At 37.2% G+C, this 22,532-nt stretch overlaps 1 protein-coding gene across 1 annotated transcript; it reads right to left on the reverse strand.

Annotated features, from left to right (window-relative positions):
• Nucleotides 1-1,671: 1,671 nt before the first annotated feature.
• tgm2l (transglutaminase 2, like) lies at nt 1,672-18,024 on the reverse strand. Its single transcript, XM_056478227.1, has 13 exons — nt 17,691-18,024; nt 14,880-15,056; nt 13,226-13,456; nt 11,503-11,621; nt 9,485-9,613; nt 8,900-9,077; nt 7,758-7,896; nt 6,802-6,905; nt 6,433-6,675; nt 4,668-4,934; nt 4,410-4,570; nt 2,224-2,360; nt 1,672-2,140 (listed from the first exon to the last, which is right to left on the reverse strand). The coding sequence occupies exons 1-13, from the start codon at nt 17,704-17,706 to the stop codon at nt 1,963-1,965; spliced, it is 2,079 nt and encodes a 692-aa protein (XP_056334202.1). The 5' UTR covers nt 17,707-18,024; the 3' UTR covers nt 1,672-1,962.
• Nucleotides 18,025-22,532: the final 4,508 nt, after the last annotated feature.

Below are 22,532 nucleotides of genomic sequence, written 5' to 3' on the forward strand. Positions count from 1 at the left end.
TATTAATATTTCACCTTTATTGTAAAGGACAGTAGAGACTGCACAGGAAATGACAGTGAGCAGAAAGAGAGAGGAAGGACCTTGAGGCGAGAGTCACACTCAGTACTCAGTACAAGGCAGAGCACTTTACAACTAGGCTATTGGCAATGATCTTTCATCGCTGTTTAAGATCTCTAGTGTTGATCCTGGACCATCATCATCATTTAAACACAGTGTAAATTTACTAATGCTGGAACATTTTAAGTTTTTTTAAACATATTTTTCTACATTATATATATTTATATATATATATATATATATATATATATATATATATAAAGGACAGTAAAGATGGGAAATGAATACATGGGGAGAAGAGAGGGAGGAAGGATTGGCAAAGGACCTTGAGGCTGGAATCAAACTCAGGTCACCTCAAGCATCTCATTGTTGTAAATCAGCAAACTTTAAAACTAGGCTATTGGCAAAGATATTTAATGAATTTTAGGTTCACTAGTGTTGATGCTGGACCATCATAAACATTTTAATACAGTGTAAAGTTACTAATGTTGAACTATAATTGTTTGTTCTGATAATGTATTATTTCTTAGTACCAATTTTCACAAGAGTTTTTTGTTGACTCATCTTCAGACATTTTAGGTAAATATAACAGATGTTTTCAAAAGTTGAATACACATTGGCACCAATGGTGTAGTGGTTAGTGTGTTGACATCTGGTGCTATGGGTTTCATGGCAATCTGACTTCTAGTCGCACCTCAAGGTCCTGTGTTGATCTCTCCCCATGCTTTCCTGTCTATACTACTGTCTAATCAATTAAAGGTGAAATAAAAATGTTAAGCATGTGGGAAGAAACAAAAAGGGATAAGTATTATGTTAAAACTGCACATACATTTTTGGTTTTAATAATTTAATTCTTGTGAGTGATGGCATCATTGTTGTAATGCATAATGCAACAAAAGCCCAAAGTGTTACAAGTGTCTCAACAACTGTCCACGGAAGGCTTGACATAAAATGAAAATAAAATATATACATATAAGGCAATAACAAAGGCAATAAAAAATAATGGAGTATTTGTGTAAACCCTGCTGTTTTGTTTACAACCACTTTTTAAGTATACACTACTTAATTCTTTTATATTACTTTCTGATTTTAGGCTAACAGGTAAATCATTCCACTATTTGGTTCCCTTAACAAAGAAAACGGATTGACCAGAAGAGGTCTTCTTTGGAGCAAGAAAGTCACCATTAGCAGTTACTTGTGTGACTGTGAGAGTTTTAAAACTGATTAGATCTGAAAACAGCATTGGAACATGATTATTTAAACATTAAATCCAATTTAAGATCATTAAATTTAATAAAACTATCAGAACTAAAAAGGTTATGTTTACACAAAGCCTCACAATGATGCCATCACATAGGCTTTAAGTCCATAATTTTTTGCTTATATATCGAATCAATAGGCTTCAATGTGGTTAAAAAGGCGTATGACCATGATGTTATGCAATATGGCAAGCATACATTATAATAATTACCTAAACATATGCTAAAATAGTATTTATAAACAGTGATAAACAACAAGGTGAACAAATATGGCTTTGATAATTAAAAGTATATATTTTATTTTCAATTCAAACATTATATAGAAAGTACAAAAACAATTACTTCACAAATTTCTTAATCAGATTAACATTTTATATAATAAAAGCAAGCCTGTATTCACATAACTTTAATACATTTTACAAAAATAGCTTTTGTGGTTCTTATATTCAAGGTCTGCATGAAAGAAAGCATGCCAAAATATCATAATGATATCATAAGGTAATCATGAAGGAAACTCCTCGTATAAACAAATAGCCAACAAATGATGTAATAAGCAAAATAGCTGTCATCAAGTAAAATATATTGCATTAACTACATTTACAGTGAAGTATTCTGATGTACGCTTCTCTGAACTGTACATGCTTGACTAAATTTCTGGGACCGCATTCACATGTCGCATTCTTGTCCGAACAATGACAGAGGCTTCTCCCTTGACATCTCTCAGTCTGTCCGAGTCAAAGTCCACGAGCAATTTTCTCAGGCCAGCGCGGGTGGGTTTGAAGGAGAATTTAACGGTCACAGTCTGCCCAGATTCAATCTTGCCACTAGAGAAAGACCAACATACATTAACAACCATAACTTAGGTTTATAAGACAAAGTTAGTTTCTAATACCAGTAGGCTACATACTGTGTTTTTATTTCTCTGGCCTCTGTTAGTCCTGCTCCCTCCACAGTAAACACACCCCCTTGAAGATTAACAGGTAAGGGATTGGTGAAGGAGATATGCGCAGTCAGTTTACGGGATACAATTGCATTGCCAATAATCTGAAAAACAGAAAAAATATTGGTTATTAGGTCACAGTGTCCTCTTGACCCTTTAAATATCAACATTAGTTTTAAAAAGCATCATGAAAAAAGGTCATTGTTTTTAGACCCTTTTCAGGCCCGTAGCCAGGTGGGGTTCGAAAGACCCACCCCTCACTGAAAAAGGTCCAGAATTTATACCATACATCTGTCCTATTTTGACTACTATGCCATCATAAATTGTGAAAATAACCCACCGAAAAAGGCTTTAAGAACAAACGGAATCCTGTGTTGGCTGTCAGTACAGAATTTGGGATGCCGAATTGAGCATGGCGTGACTTCCCGTTCTGAAGTCATAGAATCCCAAATTGTAACTGAGGAAATTTGATTGTGCTGGCCAGTTTGTTATTTGCCTAATCAATGTAAAACTTTAACAGATTCTTATTTTTGTATTTTAAAAATAAGTATTGTTTTCAAATTTCTTTATTCTAAATCTTTAGGAAATGCTTTTGGTCCATCAAAAAGTGTGGTTACGATGACCAGCTGACAAGTGTTTGGGCTATTTTAAGCACAAAAACAGTGCTTAAAATGTCATTAAGATGCAGTATTTAAACCTTCTAATTAAATAGAAAGTGAGGCTAATAACTGCAAAAAGCAGACCCACTTTTTGAAAAAAAAAAAAAAAAAAGAAGAAGGCACCAAGCTGGCTACAGGCCTGCTTTTATATTATAAGGATATTTGTTTTTCTTACTATGGAAGCCAATGGTTACAGGTTTCTAACATTCTTCAACATGTCTTCTTTTGTGTTTATGAGAAACTCATAAAGGTTCGAAACTACCTGAGGGTGAGTAAATAGTGAGTAAATTTAAATTTGAGTGAACTTATTGCTTATTTTAGATTAGAACCACTGGAATTCTACAGGAATTAAATGTAAACATATTTAAAAATCTTTTCATGCTTAAAAATGTTTATTTCCATATACAGGACTCCATATAAAGTAACATCTAAAACTCTGTTTAGAATTCTGACAGAAATAAACTAAAAATATTAAGTTGCTTAATCAACATCATCCTTAATCATACTGCCATGCTACTTTATTGTCTGTCTGATTTGCTGGAATGCTCCAGTCTGAAATATTATGGCTTTTTATTCAATATTCTTTTTCTATGTTAAGCTGCTTTGCCAGAATCTACATTGTAAAAGCTATAGAAATAAAGATGAATTGAATTGAATCTTTGCAGTATATTTTACTTTATTATCTACGATGTGGAAAACCCACAGATAGTAATTCCTCTTCACCATATACTGCAGACAATATACAAACACACCAGTATAAGGCATAAAACACTAATTAAAAACAGAGATTTGATATTGTTCCAGTGTTGAGTCAATGTAAAATTTAAAGTACAAATGAAGCGCTTCATTCCACTGTGATGACCTCTGAAATAGAGCCCAAGTCGAAGGAAAATAAATGAATGAAAGTACAAATGAAATCAAAACTATATTTTGTTAGCTCACATTGCTAATTTTGTGGTAAATAATTAATCTGTGCATGTCATTAAGAAAAAAAAATTGCCCTTGTAATCTAAAATTAAAATGTGAAAATGCACTTCCTGTTTGTTTTAGTTAATTTATCAGATTTCATATGTTTTAGGAATTGGGTGTGGCTAGCATACTTAACCACGCCCCTCCAACTATCAGTTTTGACAACAAGCAGAAATAATGAGGAGGAGTTGCCCTGTTAGGTTGCAATAACTCTTGTGAAACCCATTTCTTATCTTTCTGAATGAAATGCTTACTTTTACATCCAATTAACTCGCAGTAAAAAAAAAAAACACGCCCACTGTTTTCTCATTTAACATTCTGTTTATCTTGGAGCTGCATCACAATATGAAAAACAAAGGGTCGCAGCTTCCAGTTCATGTAGACTATAAGATTTTTTTACATCAAAGATTATGGATTTTTCACCACTGAAACAACATTTATTTAAAGGTCCAAACCTGATGAAAAATCAATGTCAAGCTTCTGCCATCATGGTAATGCCAAAGTGTTTAGAGAACAGCTCATTACCTTGACATGAAGCGCTGGCATTTTCAAGGGGATGTTGGTTTCTTGCAGGATCAGGTTGTCTTGGTCATTAGGTTGGAGGAGGGCTATGACCCTTATCATGTGGTGTTCGGAAACACACGCTCCATAATGATCATACTGAAGTCTCAATACTTCTTTATGAGCTAAAATAAAGTGACATTTTAAAAAATGTTCAAAGGGTCCTATAAAATTAGTTGTAGATGCCACTATGTGCAGCCTAATTTAGTTCTGGTTTCTCACCTTTGTAAGCTGGCACTGTGAGAGAGGTTGTCTTTCTCTGGCATTCTCCACGGTGGATACTGTTGTAGGTTATTGCGTTCGATGTGACTGTGAGTTGTGCATCGGTGTCCTCTCTGCCAGCGTTATACACCTCTATGATCACGTCAAAGTCTGTCCCATGGATAGCTGGGGCATGCTTGATGAAAAGCTCGAGTTGGCCTGGGCTGTCGTTCTTTTGGCCCACTTGCCGTCCTGCCTTTTTGTAAACCTCTCGCTCCTTCATTGAACCTGTGGTGGGACAAAACATTTCATTTGGTTTATAGCAATATGCCATTGAGTCAGTAAGGACTAATGTAAATGAAAACAATAATCAGAACAAACTTTTATTGATTTGAAATCGTCATGAAAACATTTTGAACTTTTGAAATAGTTTGAGAGTTTTGATAGACCGTCAGAAATATGAGCTAATACTTAAGTAAATCATTTTGGAAATGTTATTTTTAATTGAACAATTACATGTGTAACTGTAAAATATTCGCCATTGAATTTGCATCACACAGCCTTCTTATAATAATTTTTATACTATAAATAAAAAATAGGGCAGCACAGTGGCTTGGTGGTTAGCACTGTCGCCTCACAGCAAGAATGTCACTGGTTTGAGTCCCGGCTGGGCCAGTTGGCATTTCAGTGTGGAGTGTGCATGTTCTCCCTGTGTTTGCATGGGTTTCCTACGGGTGCTTCGGTTTCCCCCACAGTGCAAAGACATGCGCTATAGGTAAATTGGGTAAACAAAATTGGCCATAGTGTATGAGTGTGTGTGAATGTGAGACTGTATGGGTGTTTCCCAATACTGGGTTTTGGCTGGAAGGGCATAAACTGCATAAAACATATTCAATTCAATTCAATTCACCTTTATTTGTATAGCGCTTATACAATGTAGATTGTGTCAAAGCAGCTTCACATAAAAGGTCCTAGTAAATAGGAACAGGTACATATGCTGGAATAGTTGGCGGTTCATTCAGCTGTGGCGACTCTTGATTAACCAGAGCCAAATGAAAATGAATGAATGAACGAATGAATGAATGAACAAAAAATATGCGCTTCAACTAAAGCTTAACTTCAATTTTCAGTATAACTTAGCAGTTTAAGCCTGCGGAAACCAGTGTCCTGACATGTTATCCTGCCCGTCGGTTTATGCTACAACACTGTATTTGAATGGTTTTGAGGTTGGGGATAGGCGTAGGTTAGGGAGATATTACAGGCTAATCTCAAACCATTCCATGTTAAAATTTATTCTGTAGCACATTCTGATAGGTAGCATATTGCACCATCCAAATGTGCTATCTACTTTTTGAATGAGAGGTAGAAAAATTTGACAGGGTTGGAAAAATCGACAGAACACTGGAAGTTGCTGAGACATTTATTTTAGTATGTTGATGTATGTCCAACCAAAGTTGAATATTTGACATTAATATTTGAAAAGGCGGGGGCGGGGCTTTCTTTTTGAGCATCCTTTCCTCTTAGCAAACTAATGGTAAGAGGGGCGTAGTTAAGAATATTGGGCCTGAAGCCGTCAAACGGACGTCAACAAAGAAGAAGTGCCACTCCAAACTCAGATGCAAATGGTCAGGTGTTGATTGAAGATTACCAAATCAAACTTTTTTTCAGTGGATTAATTTATACAGATTATTTGTTCACCTAAAGAATAATAATTGGCGCTAACAAAATAAATATAGTAAATTTTGATTTCACACCGACTTGAAATGAGTTGCCTGTTTAACCTTACCTTCAGGATATTTGTAGTTGGCTGTAATGTCCTCTCTGAAGTCTCCATACACACTCTTAGTGCTAATCTTCCGCCCTATAATTTTACTGTTTTGTGACACTTCTGATCGTTCCCCATCTGGATGAACGATCCAGACAATCAGATCAGCGTTCACCTCAGAAAACACAAATGGGGTGTCGTACTTCAACCCCACCTCTCCCTCCTTCACTGCACGGACGGGACAAGGCCCACAGCAGAAAATTCCTGTAAAATTATGAAACAAAATGATGTAGGTGAGCTAGCTAAAATTCCAGTAAAATAAGATGGTGAAATGGTTACGGATGTTTATTTATGCATGAGGAAGGCAAGTTTACTGAAAAAAAAGATTACCATCACTCCTTTCTTGAGGAGTTGGATCGAGCACCTGCCAACCGTCGTAACCTTCTGGGAGGTCTTCACGTTTCATCCAGGATTCAACCCAACAGTGGTAATTCCTGTAAAGAAAGAAGGATGAAGAAATATTGTTGCTTAGAATTGCTCTTCCACGACTCAGTGTTTAGCACTGTCACCTCATAGCCAGAAGGTCGATGGTTCGAGTACGGCTGGGTCAGTTGGCATTTCTATGTGGAGCATGCATGTTCTCCCTGTGTTGGCATGGGTTTCCTCCTCCGGGTGCTCCGGTTTCTGGTTTCCACAGTCCAAAGACATGCGGTATAGGTGGACTGAATAAACTAAATTGGCCATATTGTATGTGTGGGAATAAGAGTGTATGGGCGTTTTCCAGTACTGGGTTGCAGCTGGAAGGGCATTTGCAGTGTGAAACAAGCGCTACCCCTGATGAATAAAGAAACTAAGTCAATGGAAAATGAATGAATAAATGATATTGTGGATTGGTGCAGACACTAAATTAAAAATTATTTTTAGTGTGGATTGGCTTTAAATGCAGCATATGCTTAAATTTAACAAAGCCAGTTGTGTGTTGTTGTGAACACTAATAGTAATACTAATTAGTATGACTGCAGCATGTGCTTTTAATAAACAAACCATAACCATGCATTGCTGTGGACTCTAAGCCGACTAAGCCGAAGGAAAATTAATGAATGACTGAAGGTTCAAAAGGGGTGTTTTTTTACATGATGCCATAACAGAAGAACCATCCTCAAAGAACCATTCAAAAAGGATTTTTAAAAGAACTGCTTTTTTAGCGCAAAGAGCATTAAAGAATCTAAAGAACCTTTTGTGCGTTGGAAACATTCCACAGATGTTAAAAAGGTTCTTCATGTAACCATCAACATCATCTTTGATATTTAAGAGTGTAGCTGAGTATATGTCATATAGGAACTCACCAAATGGTGTCCTTCCTGCCTTCAGACACACTTTCAAGCTGATCATTGACAAGGTAATCCACAGCAATGTTTGCATCTGTGTCGTGAGCAGATGAGTAATTGGTGATACATCTGGTTGGGATGCCAAGACAGCGCAGTACTGTTGAAAGGGCACGTTACAGATTACATGTGAGGCAGAGACAGAAATAATAACAGTAGTATGCTATCCTGAATTTAGTAAGTGAGTCAGATGTTGATACAGTAACCGCTCTGGGCTGCGTTTCCCAAAAGCATTGTTATCCAAATGTTTTTTGAACTGTGTTGGTAATAAACCACTGTTGGATTTGGTTTTGTTACAGACGTTTGAACACAAAAAACCCAGAAAAACATTTATTGCCACTGTTTCAGTATATGCAGTCATTTCATTGCAACACTTTTGATACAGACTGAGGTCAAATTTAACTTCGATTGTTATACCACTGAAAATTTTGCAATGAAAAACAATGCTGGAAACCTCAAATGAACACTCCACTTTTTTTGAAAATATGCTCATTTTACAAGTCCTCTAGAGAGAAACAGTTGAGTTTCATCATGTTTAAATCCATTTAGCCAATCCGGATCTGGCGGGAGCAATTTTATATTAGCTTAGCATAAATCATTAAATCGGATTAGACCATTAGCATCTCAATCAAAAATTTTAAAAAAAGAGTCTAGATCATTTTCTTATTTAAAGTTGGACTCTTCTTTAGTTACATTGTGTACTAAGACTGATGGAAAATAAAATGTTGCTGTTTTCTAGGCTGATGTGGCGAGGAACTATACTCTTGATCTGGCGTAATAATCAAGGAACTTGACATGGCTGGAGCAGGCTCAATACTATATCACAACGCTGTTACCTAGTTACGTAGCTGAGGACTATTTTCAGGTGCTGCATCATATCATATCAAAACTCTTTTTTTTTTAAGCGAGATGCTTATGGTCTTATCCAATTCAATTGTTTATGCTAAGCTAAGCTAAAAGTGCTCCTGCCAGTCCCAGAGATCAGCTAAATGGATTTAAAAATGATAAAACTCAGCTGTTTCACTTTAGGGGAGAGTAAAATAAGCCTACATCCAAACAAAGATGGAGTTTTCATTTAACCCAGGCTTATGTGGCATTCCCACCTGTGCAGGCCACTCCTGTAAACACCCAGCACTGGCCATAGCGCACTTTCTGTGCTCCATCATCACTCCAGCGCCTCAGGATGGGCACGCTGCCAGTCCACCTTGTGGGGGCCACTCCATCACTGTACTCTCCATCCCAGCGCCCAGATACCACCCCGCGGTCATCATTGGCATTCACCTGTTAATGCAATGTATAACAGCATTAAACCACGTCACGCTGTGGTTTAAAGTGATAGTTCACTCAAAAATTCAAAGTTTACTCACTATTTACTTGCCCTCAAGTGATTCCAAACCTTTATGTGTTTCTTTACTCTGTTGAACACAAAAGAATATATTTTGAAACGGGCTACAACCCTGTAACCATTGACTTCCATTGTGGGAAAAACAAATACTATGAAAGTCAATGGTTTCCAGCTTTCTTCAAAATATCTTCTTTTGTGTTGAACAGATGAAAAAACTCATTAAGGTTTGAATGATTTTTGGGTGAACTTTTCCTTTAATGCTGTGAAAAATTATTTATGCTTCAGCAAATATCATTATAACAGGGGTGGAGACAATGAATGGCCATGCTGACAGATGCCTTACCATGGCAGTAATTGTCCTGCTAACGTAAACAGGGCTTGCTCTGTTGATGATGTCCATCTCTGAGTTTTTCAGGGCTGCAGGTGAATTGTCCAGCACATCGAAGCAAATATCCACTACATCTTTTTCAAACTGTTTAAAACAGATAATGAAAAGCATATGAATGGCTTAGTTTGCTTGCATCTGTGTTCCCATTTTTGGCACTTTGTCTCCAAATTTAGGCACTGTTGTTTTGACTGTTTGTGATCAAAAGCCATATTGGTGACATTTTTGTGATTAACAGACAAATAAAACATTTATTTTCTCTGTTGTCACATTATCCTTTCATAAGTAAATATGGATAAGTCACAGCACAAACATTGTCTTTAACTTATGTGTGGTAATTTTGTCGGAAAATGTTTTTTTTTTTCGAAGCAGAAGACTGCATATATACACTATAAGCACAGCTAGTGTTTTTTAGCCAATGATGAACTTCCGGTGAAAGCTTTATGTGACTATTTGCAATTTTATAAGGGTCCTTTTACAGCATCGGTGTTGTAATGTAATTACAATACATTCAGTTAAATACACTTAAGCATTCCTTTGGTTGTTCAAGTGAAAAAAAGAGACGAAAGAAGTCATCATTAGCAGCATGCTCCATTGACAATACTTGAGTAAAATTAATTTCCATATTTTAAAGACATGGCACGGAAAAAAATGCAATTTTAAAATAATTTAATGCAGTGCTTCTTATTTGGTCTGATGCCCACTTTAAATCATATCTCAGCCAGGCAGTGAAGATCGCAGTTTGTTTGGTAAAGAAATCTGATCTTAAACGCAGCGATTTTGTATGGGATGACAACTCGCTGGAAGCCCTGGCGCTGGCTGACTGAAATTAAAAGTCTGTGTGCATATACCCCATAGTAAATGTAAATACAGAGAATTTGGCTGTATTAAAACAGGAAAATAAATAATTGTATGTAATACTTTGCTATTATAATGTAATGACTTAATGAATATGCTAATTAGCACTTGACATCATCTAGTTACATTGACCATCTTTTCAGTCTGGTTTTAGGTACTTAATATTGATGTCATTTAGCAACACTGGTCTGCATTAGTATACAATTTAAGCTTACTTGGGAATGCACAGGTTTAAATTATTCATTAATTGTCTTTTCGGCTTAGTCCCTTTATTAATCTGGGGTTGCCACAGCGGAATGAACCACCAACTTATCCAGCATATGTTTTACGCAGCGGATGCCCTTCCAGCCACAACCCATCACTGGGAAACCCATACACACTCATTCACACACATACATACACTATGGACAATTTAGCCTACCCGATTCACCTGTACCGCATGTCTTTGGACTGTGGGGGAACCCGGAGCACCTGGAGGAAACCCCACGCGAATGCAGGGAAAACATGCAAACTCCACAGAGAAACGCCAACTGACCCAGCCGAGGCTCGAACCAGCGACCTTCTTAGTAGCTGGTTATATTCACACACTGCTGCCACACAACCGTTTAAACCCCTTATAAAAGTGATTTTTGCATTATATATGCTTAAACCATCTTAAATTGCCTGTGTGCAATGGCACATACAATAAAACTATTGTTGTAATTGATAATAAATGCCAAATAGTGTCTGAGTAGGGTTTATTTTATTTTTAATAGAGAGAAAGCTTTAGTTTTAGTTTCCCAGTCCTCAAATTTATGCCTAAGTGAAAGCGGACAGTCCCTTGTTTGTGAGACAGACATTGTTGCCCGAAATGTCTGACATCTACAGAGAGTGATTACGGAGCAGACAAGCCCTCTGCGGTTGTCCTGTCACAGATCTGTCACAATTCACACGCTGCCTCATCTGAATTCCACCACCATGCAACATCACCCATAAATCCTGCCTGTGTGTCAGTCATCCCAGGCCATGGCACTTTCTCAGAGAGGCCACTGACCACATGAATGTCTGCACAGATGGGGGCTGTATAAATTTGGATCTTATATTTTTCGTAAGCACTTGTGAATGCTTTTGTGGGTTACCTGTCCAAAGTTCCACGGCACAGTGGTTATATCGTCCCATGCACCCTGGTACAAGATACCGTTTTCATTTAAAATGTACTCCTGGAGCATCTCCTCGCTTGAAAGGTATACAGAGTCATCTGCAGGAAAGAAATGTGATTATCAAAATGACTTTTTTTCTAGATGATAAACGATAAAACACTGACAGCCAATTAGAATTCCCTTTAAAGAGCTTGAGCTTTTAAAGCAACAGAAAACATAACGGCACCTTGCTTATAATCAAAAAATGAATGATATTGTGCATTGTTGCCGATACTAAATTAAAAATTACAGTTGTTGTTTTTGGTGTGTTATTGGCATTAAATGCAGCATGTGCTTAGAATAAACAGTAGTAATATACGGTAGTAATGTAAAGGGCAACACAGTGGGCAGTAAATAGTGCTGTCGCCTCACAACAAGAAGGTTGCTGATTTGAGCCTTGGCTGGGTCAGTTGGCGTTTATGTGTGGAGCTTGCATGTTCTCCCTGCATTCGCGTGGGAGAGAAAGACTTGTGGTACAGGTGAATTGGGAAGGCTAAATTGTCCATAGTGTGTGAGTGTGAATGGATGTTTCCCAGAGATGGGTTGCGACTGGAAGGGCATTCGCTGTGTGAAACATGTGCTGGATAAATTGGCAGTTCATTCTGCTGTGGTAACCCCGGATTAAGGAAGGGACTAAGCTGAGAAGAAAATGAATGAATGAATTTAGAGTAAATACTTTAGTGTTTAACCATACTCTAATAAATAAACTAATCTGTTTTGGTAATTCTAAAGTTGCTGTAGTTATACAACAACTATGGTAATATAAAAAAATGAGCCAATACTGTAGTAAGTTTTCTACAACTATATTATTCTACAATACACCACAGATTACTGTAGTAAAAACTAAAATATACTACAAAATTTATTACAGTCTATCAGTTCCCAATATTTGATACTACAATATGCTGTTGCATTCTTTAACAAAGATTTGTAAATACTTTAATATTTAATGTATAATGTACATTATTATAGTATTATTATAGTACGATGCAAAAACACTATAGTATTGACTATGCATTACTAGAGAATTTTTTCATGTTGGTAATTAATGTTTGCAGGGTGAAACCGTTTTGTTTTTCCAAAAATAACTATGAATCTTCCATTGGACAAAAACATGGTTAAAATGGTCAGAAAACTTCAGCAACATATTCAAAGTTAGCTCAGGTTATACAATAGCTGCACTCTAAAAAATAAAGATGCTTTATTAGCAGCATTTCCAACATCTAAGAGTTCTAACATCTAACTCTGAACCTTTTAATTCTACAAAAGGTTATTTATAGTGGCACAAGGTCTTTAGATTACTAAAATGTTCTTCACACAATGAAAAACGATTCTTTGAAGAACTTTATTCATTTATTTTCCTTCAGCTTAGTCACTTTATTCGTCAGGGGTCGCCAGAGCAGAATGATGATTGATGAAAAATATGTTTTACACAGAGGATACCCTTCCAGCTGCAACCCAGTACTGGGAAACATCCATACACTCTCACATGCACACACATAGTCTACAGCTAATTTAGTTTATTCAATCTTTGAAGAACTTTTTAACCAAAATACTTCTTCTATATCATTGCTAACAACTACTTTGGAAGCTTTATTTTTTAAAAGTGTGTAAATAAATGATATGATTTTGTCCTGATGAGATTATTTCTTTAATTTCTCACCTTTGCACCAGGGATTGAACAGCAGGTAGAAGGTCTGAGGACTGGTTTGCTCCAGGATCTCCCCATCGGCAGAGAGCAGAACCACAGTCATGCTGTAGAGACCCACAGGAGCATCCGCAGGGCTGTGGAGGGTCAGCATCACCTCCCCCTGAGCGTTAAGCTGACTGAACCACCATTTCCCAGGATCCTGCGCTGAGTTCGACACCTTCAGGACCACCTCATTATTCTTACCTATAACACACAACCAAATGAACAGATATTAATATGGATAAACATGACATGAAACGTGTTTCAAAATGTAGTCATTTACTCACCTCGCTTATCACAAACCTGTTTGAATTTCTTTCATTTGTTGAACACAAAACAAGATCTGAAAATGTTTGGAAATTGGTAACCACAAACTTCCATAGTATTTGTCTTTCCTACTATGGAAGTCAATGGTTACCTGTTTCTACACTGCAAAATCATTATTTTCTTACTTAGATTTTTGTCTTGTTTCTAGTCCAAATATCTAAAAATTCTTAAATCAAGAAGAATTTTCTAGACAAGCAAAAAATATTGTCTTGTTTTAAGAAATAATATGCCAAAATTAAGTGACTTTTTCTTTAAAACAAGCAAAATAATCTGCCAGTGGGGTAAGCTAAATAATCTTATGTCAAGAGGAAAAACAAGATTATTTTGCTTACCCCATTGGCAGATTGTTTTGCTCGTTTAAGGAAAAACTTGCTTAATATTGGCATATTATTTCTTAAAACAAGACAATATGTTTTGCTTGCCTAAAAATGCTTCTTGATATAAGAATTTTTAGATATTTGTATTAGAAAGAAGACAAAATCTATTTAAATCTAACAAATCTAAGCAAGACAAGCATTTTTGCAGAGTAGCATTCTTCAAAATATCTCCTTTTAGTGTTAGTGTTTAACACAACAAAGAACCTTGGATGAGTAAGAGTACCTCTTTTGTTTTTGGGTGAACTGTCCCTTTAAAGGGGACCTATTATGCAAAAATCACTTTTATAAGAGGTATAAACACACTTGTGTGGCAACAGTCTGTGGATAGAACCAGCTTTTAATGCTAAAAAAATTAATCATTTTTTTATAATCACTCTTCATAAAAAAAGCCTGCAGAAACACTCTGCTTGACATTCTCCCTTTGTACATGTCATCATAGGGGGAATGCCCCGCCCATTAGTGATCTATCCCTTATTAGCACAGGACATTAGTCTTGATTTTGAATATGCCACTATGCTGATACATAGGCATTTGCAGCTCCGCCCTCTTTTGAAAAGAGCACAATCTCATTTGAATTTAAAGCAACAGTAGCACAATTTGGATCAAAGCCTAAAAGGAGCAGCTTCAAAGAGTTATAAAACATTATTTATGGGGTATTTTAAGCTGAAACTTCACATATACACTCTAGGGACTTATTTTACATCTTGTAAAAATGGCATAATAGGCACCTTTTTATCAACACTCTTTATAATTATATTATATTGTTGTTTAATTGGTGTTGTTTTTTAAACATTGAAAATGCTTGTGATATTAATATTCTGCCTATACAAATCAATTTCAGAAAATTCAGTCCACAATCCTTATAGGCCACCTGTTTGTCTCTGTCACTGTATATCTGTCACTCTCTCATGACGTTTACTCACCCAGGTGTAGTATGAGGTTGATCTGGTGGTCTGGAAGTTGTGGGATTATCTCTGTACACTGCAGTATGACAGAGAAGGGTTGACCTCTGCGCACCAGCAGGCGCTTCACATCCATCTCCTCTGTGCGGTGAGCATGATTATTCTCGAAATACTGCAAATCTACATCACTCAGTATGGCTGGAACATCAAAAATAAAGGGACTATTATTTAACATTTTGACAGTGTCACATATTGGCTGAACTAAATTTGCCATCATGTATGAGTGTTTGTATGTGTGTGTGAACGGGAGAGTGTATGGATGTTTCCCACTACTGGGTTGCAGCTGGAAGGGAATATGCTGATTAAAACATATGCCTGAGTAGTTGGTGGTTCATTCTGCTGTGGTGACTCCTGATAAATCAGGGACTGAGCTGAAGGAGACTGAATGAATGAATAGTGTTACATCTCAAAACATGCTCTGTTACGATCGCCTCACAGCGAGAAGGTCGCTGGTTCGAGCCCCGGCTGGGTCAGTTGGCATTTCTGTGTGGAGTTTGCATGTTCTCTCCATGTTCGTGTGGGTTTCCTCCGGGAAGCTGGATAAGTTGGTGGTTCATTCCAATGTGGCGAAAAGAAAATGAATGAATGGATGGATTTCTGATGTGGTTTCCTAGCAACTTGATTCATTCGAAATATGCATGGAACATTTCACCCCCAAGAAGTGTTTTATGATGAACAAATTTCCATTCAGTTCATTCACAGATTTGCATAATATTTGCATAATTCTTGATAATTATATTGATTTGCATATTATGCACATACATTATATGTGAAAGTACCTTGAGGTTCCTGAGATGTAGGATCTTTATAGTTTCTAATTATCAAATGTAGGCAAATTCTTAACGCCTACAAAAGGACAAATGTTCTTCCCTTCACTTCCATAGTTTGTGGTTGCAGAAATGAAACTTGAGCAATATAAAGACATTTAAATAAATAAAGGTGCATGCTTCTTGCAGAATTACATTGTAGTTGGAGCTAATTCTCTTTGTTTATGTAAATGGCGTATGTAAACACTTAAAATAAATTTGTATTCATTTGTTTAATATGTACATTCAACATTTCACTGCACTGGTTATCGGTTGAAAACTCAGATCAAGTTCAAATTACTGATGCTTGCGTACAGGACAGCCACTGGCACTGCACCCTCTTACCTGCTCCTGAAAGTCTACATCCCCTCCAAGACCCTCCAGTTGGGGAGCGAGCACTGACTTGTGGTGCCATCGCAGAGATGCTATAAGTCACTTTCCAAAACCTCTTCATTCAATGTTCCACAATGGTGGAATGATTCCTTCCATGACTATGGATTCACTGGTATCCTTCAAACGACAACTAAAAAGCCATCTCTTTGAGAGCACCTGAACCCCAGTGAATAAATCCAAAACCACATATTGAAGCACTTTCTCTCTCTCTCTCCCTCTCTCTCTAAAACAATGGTCTCAAACTCAATTCCTGGAGGGCCACAGCTCTGCATAGTTTAGCTCCAACCACCTCCAACTCAAACCTGCTTAATAGTCTGTAGTACACTTGAACACCTTGATTATTTGGATCAGCTGTGTTTGATTAGGGTTGGAGCAAAACCTGTGCAGAGCTGCGGCCCTCCAGGAATTCAGTTTGAGACCTATGCTCTATATAAAAGCTTTTCCACTCTAGCACTCTGAGGACAAACAAGCTACTTTGCATAACAAGCACTTCTCTCATGCATTGCCTCTTGTTGAATCGCTGAATACCTCCTTAATTGTAAGTCGCTTTGGACATAAGCGTCTGCTAAATGACTAAATGTAAACCTCTTATAAATATTTACAGTACTTACGTACTTAACGTATTACGTACTTAAAATATGTGGGATAACATCTGGATTCTGATCACTGCTCCTTGATGCCTCATTTAAGTTTAATGTTACAGTCATGCCACATTGTTTGCTGCTTTCCAAAAGCTCAGACCTCACAACGAGATCCCATACTGGACCAAATAAAATATTGCAGTTTGCCAACAAGTCAGTGGTCCGCTTTCATATTTATATTAACACCGCAAAGCATCTCTAACCCACCTGCCCAGCAAAACAAAACTCACTAGCACATTTAGCATCTGTTAGAGTAAGAATATGACTGGATGGAAAATTCTAATAGATTTTTTAAATTTGATCCAGGGTAGAAAGACCACATTTGAGGGATATAAATTAAATGTGGTTTGGTGAGCCGATGTTTTTTCCTGCACCAATGGAAAAGTACTATGCCAACCCTACTGGCACTGAACTGCTGTACAGTAATAAGTTCGCAGATGCAAAACATTATCTGTACAAAACAATCTTCACAATAATTCATTAGCAAACAAAAGCTTCTTATGCACTATAAAACATCTGCTAACTCAGTTATAATTCAACAGAACTTGTCTGTAGCTCAATTTTCCATGTGTTTTTTTCCATTTATTTATGCTTTTGAGTTGCATTATGGGAACTTGATCACTGCTCCAACTTCTGATGTTGAAAATGTATCTCTGCAGTTTAAAAAAATTAGTTTTCTGGCATTTTCATAGTATAAAAGTATATACTGTCTGAGATGCTTGCGTGAAATAAAGTGTAAAAGCATGTAATGAGCTGTCAGTGCCTATTCTGACCATTTTAGATGTGTTTCTTACAGTGTATTTAATGTAAATGTGTATATAACAGATGTACACGTCAAAAATTAAACATTATTATTTCTCTCAGTCATATGAATGTACTCATTCTGCAACATTCAAAGATAGAAGTAGAAATATATATAAGAAATGACCTACCATTATAGCTGGCCATTGATGGATTTAGCTTGACAAGTAGTCTATAAGCCTTACAACCCTGCTCTTGATGTTTCCTGTAAATTTCCAGTGCAGTCCAAGACAGCTGTGCTCTCTCTGCATTTTAAGGATCCATTTTTATAATGAAAGCACATCCACGCCCCTCCGTCTCTATCGTTGACTGTCCGTCTTTCTGCATAAGACACACCCTGACTCACACATCCTCCCCGTGGCCTTTATGACCTCTGACATCACACACACATACAAAATCCTGCAGGCAGCCAGAGGTGCGAAGTGTGTACAGACAGTGATCTGTGTTCGTGAATGTAGCTCTACCTCGGCCTCTGTGGAAAAATGGGCAAGGTTTGGGAATTTACTACAACCAGCGTAAGTTCTGGATGCACGTCATTGCTGGAAATGCTGTCTCTTTTCCGTAGTGGACAAGGTCACACACAGGGGTCTTTGTTAAAGTTTGGATGGTTGAGTAACACTTCAATAGTATTCCATTGATCTGCTCCACCTCTCTTTGCTTGACTCATACTCAGTTAGTTTCTATTTTTAAAGTCACTTGAGTGAAAAGGCACATTAAATGAATGTATGCTCTGACTTATGAATTAGGCTTCAAATGTTGAATTCAATGAGGGTACACCTTTTCTTGGAATAAAAAGGCCAGGCATTTGATTTAAATGAACACACCACTTTTTGCAAATAGGCTCATTTTACAAGTGATTTAAAGAGTTGAGTTTTACCATTTTTGAATCCATTCAGCCGATCTCCGGGTCTGAACATTTTGCTTAGCTTAGCATAGCATAAATCATTGAATCGGATTACACCATTAGCATCATGCAAAAAAAATTAAAAAATACACAATGAGCAATTGTCGTCCATAATAGAAAAAATACTATGGAAGTCAGTTGCTAAGTTTCCAACATTCTTCAAAACATCTTTTGTATTCATTCAAATCTTTTCCTTCAGCTTGGTCCCTTATTTATCAGGGGTCGCCACAGTGGAATGAACCACCAACTATTGCGGCATATTTTTTTAAGCAGTGAATAACCTTCCAGCAGCAACCCAGCACTGGGAAACACCTATACACTCTCACATTCACACACACACACACTCATACACTACGGCCAATTTTGTTTACCCAATTCTCCTGAACCCAGAAAAAACCCACATGAACACAGGGAGGACATGCAAAGTCCACACAGAAATGCCATCTGGCCCAACCGGGACTCGAACCAGCGACCTTCTTGCTGTGAGGTGACAGTGCTAACTACTGAGCCACTCTTCTGTCGCCCTATTTATTCTCAACCAAAGAAAAAAAACCTCTTAGATCAAGCAGAGAGTGAGAAATGATGACATTATTGTCATTTTTGGGTGAGCTATTCCTTTGAGTAACTCAATATAGCTGTTTAACGTAAATTATCCATAATGTGTGAAGTGTAGTGCGCTGATATGAAATGTCTGACATGTTAGTCGGAGGTCAAAAGATCATACTTAAGAAACAGCTAAAACTTCTGACATAATTTTGTGAGAAGTTTCCTGACTATTTGTGGAGTTAATTAAATTCCATTAAGCTCCCTCACTAATGTTATGACAACGATAAACTTTTAACAACTTGGAGTCACATAGATCATTAAGAATTCTCTTTCCCAAAATAAAGTTATGTGTCTGCTGTATTGTCTGGAAGAACAATGACCTCTGCGGCAGTGGATTCTCACCATGCTGTGACATTATTACAGTGCTTTTTGACCACGCAGCCAGACAGAAGGGTTTCTGTCTCGCTAATATGGTGGAAAGCAATGCCATAACACACCTACACATGGAGAGAGAGAGAGAGAGAGAGAGAGAGAGAGAGAGAGAGAGAGAGAGAAAACATTATTTGTGCATGTATCTGACACTGAACTGAGGAATGCTGGTTTCAAGAAGATTTCACAAAATAGGATGAACTCAGATTTTTGTTGAATTTCACATTACTCTGTCGTTCATTTACCATCAAAGAGATATCATCTTGAATGTCAGGAACATTTTGGACTCTTCTGGATAAAAGTGTCTGCTAAATGAATAAATGTAAAGGGTTCAGAGGTTCAACTGGCGCTGACACTGTAATTTGTCATATCTTCAGTGTAAAGAAACAGTTGACTGCAGGGTCATCGGGAAGATCTGAAAAATGTATGAGAGTTATTTATGAATATGGAGATTATTAATATTGGAATATGTAAAATTACGACATGGTTTCTCAGTGGTTAGCACTGTTGCCTCACAGCAAGAAGGTTGTTGGTTCGAGTCCTGGATTGCTCAGTTGGCATTTCTGGAGATGCATGTTCTCCCTGTGTTCGCGTGGGTTTCCCATAGTCCGAAGACATGCGGTACAGTTGAATTGAATAAACTAAATTGGCCGTAGTGTATTTGTGTCAATGAGTGTGGATGTTTCCCAGTGCTTAGTTGCGGCTGGAAGGGCATCCGCTGTGTAAAACATATGCTGGAATAGTTGGTGGTTCATTCCGCTGTGGTGACCCCTGATAAATAAAGGGACTAAGCCAAAAGTCCTAATTTAATCTAAAAAACAAAAACATTCCTGCTGTAATTTTCCTATTTGGTAGATTAACCGATGATGTTGTACAACCAATATAAAGCACAAACTAGCAGGTTTAAATCTGACACACTTGAATGCCAAAGAAAAAGAGAGAATCAATTATAGAGACACTAAAAACGTATATAATAAATATTACAAAATGTAAATAGTGATTTAAAAAGCATGAGTTTTGTGAATAATATATCATGATATCTGCTCAACACCAGAAACTTGGATTAAGATTATGACCCTTTTATTTTATTGAAAGGTAGACCTTTTTTATTATAAATAAATATAGTCCTAGACTGTGTTTGATTGTTTCAAGTGAGTGTTCTTGTCATATATTATCCCTAAGCAGATCTGACCAATTCCAAACAACACAATTCTTCGTTCATTCATTTTCCTGTAGCTTAGTCACTTTATTCATCAGGGATCACCACAGTGGAATGAACTGCCAACTATTACAGCATATGTTTTACACAGCAGATGCCCTTCCGGCTGCAACCCATCTCTGGGAAACATCCATACACTCTCATTCACACTATGGACAATTTAGCCTTCCCAATTCACCTGTACCACATGTCTTTGGACTGTGGGGGAAACCAGAGCACCCGCGAACCACAGGGAGAACATGCAAACTCCACATGAAACGCCAACTGACCCAGCCGAGGCTGGAACCAGCGACCTTCTTGCACTACCTACTGCGTCGCCTCTCAGAAAATTATCACAATCACAACACTTTGAAAAGGTAGGCTTTGTTAAGATATATAGTTTAGCAAACATGAAACTGCCAACAATCAGATTAAGATATTTGTAAGTATTTGTCAATGCATCAACAGATTGATGCCATAGGCTATAATTTAATTTAAACAATTGACGGTTATGTTGCTAGTTTTCCTCAATTTTAGCTAACCACGTGTATGCTAGCTTACGTTTATGTACCCGCTAAGCTATCTGTCGTTCTTAAGTGGACTTTAACGATTATGCTGTCTGTCTCTAGCCTAAGTGAGAATGCCTTTCCAGCAGGTAAGATATATTCTTCTTCAACTATGTTCTAGTCGTTTTATTTTTAACAAGCTAACTTACACCGGGAAATTGCAGCAACATTTGAATAGGCCTACATAATGTACAAGGATTGGAGAGGCCTACATATAAGAATCAAAGATAATTACATGCACACCATCTAAAACTCATCAACAACTTGTTTTAATAAGCAAATACATATGCGCGTTTTATACATAATTTATGATAATGTAACGTAAAACGTATAAAAGATAATATACGTTTATATTAAGCAAACACAACATTTATTGTCATCAGTGAGTGACCACAAAGTGTTTTATAGATGATCTAACCATTTAATATTTTACATTTAAATTTTTAATTAATGTGTCTTATGTCTGTGATTATTGGATCTCAATTAATGATAGTGTGCCTTTTTTATTTATATAAAATTATTTATCTCGTTTCCTTTTGCGCTACAATATTTTTACACTCTTCAGCTTCGGGTGACGCGGTGGCGCAGTAGGTAGTGCTGTAGCGTCACAGCAAAATGGTTCGAGCCTTAAGGTCAGTCGGCTTTTCTGTGTGGAGTTTGCATGTTCTCCCTGTGTTTGCGTGGGTTTCCTCTGGGTGCTCCGGTTTCCCCCACTGTCCAAAGACATGCGGTACAGGTGACTTGGGTAAGCTAAATTGTGTGTGTGTGTGTGAATGAGTGTGTGTGGTTGTTTCTTAGTGATGGGTTGCGGCTGGAAGGGCATCCGCTGCGTAAAACATAAGCTGGGTAAGTTGGCGGTTCATTCTTCTGTGGCGACCTCAGTTTACCTCAGTTTAATAAAGGGACTAAGCCGAAAAGAAAATGAATGAATGATCTTCAGCTTCACAGAGGTCTCTCACAATCAATGACTCATTTATTTAGACTTGGCGCCATCTAGTGGCGGCTTTAAGTTGAACGTAATAATTTCCGTGAAAACAGAAAAATATCACCGTTAATAGAAAGTTAAACTTATAGCTTATATGTTCGGGGTATTAACAGTCTTTTATCCTGCTAAATGTAACTTATTATCTATTTTTGTGTTTAATAAATGGCCACTGTAGATCATAAACAGCCAAAAAAAATGTAAAACGCTACGATAGAGTACAAATATTATACGATATAATGCACCTTGATGTAAATTATTTAAATAGTTTTGACTTACATCAATAAATAAGGTCATACACTGCTGTTATCACCACTAGACGGCTACAAAGTGCACGTTACCTCGTAT

The sequence above is a fragment of the Danio aesculapii genome, chromosome 18 (genome assembly GCF_903798145.1).
Source record: "Danio aesculapii chromosome 18, fDanAes4.1, whole genome shotgun sequence".
Taxonomy (NCBI): domain Eukaryota; kingdom Metazoa; phylum Chordata; class Actinopteri; order Cypriniformes; family Danionidae; genus Danio; species Danio aesculapii.

Excerpts from the sequence above, each read along its gene's own strand:
- tgm2l (XM_056478227.1), bottom strand. Across the intron at positions 9,614-11,502 it reads TGCCGTGGAACTTTGGACAG|TTTGAAAAAGATGTAGTGGA; the intron begins GTAACCCACAAA and ends TGTTTTAAACAG. Across the intron at positions 6,906-7,757 it reads GGCAGGAAGGACACCATTTG|GAATTACCACTGTTGGGTTG; the intron begins GTGAGTTCCTAT and ends CTTTCTTTACAG.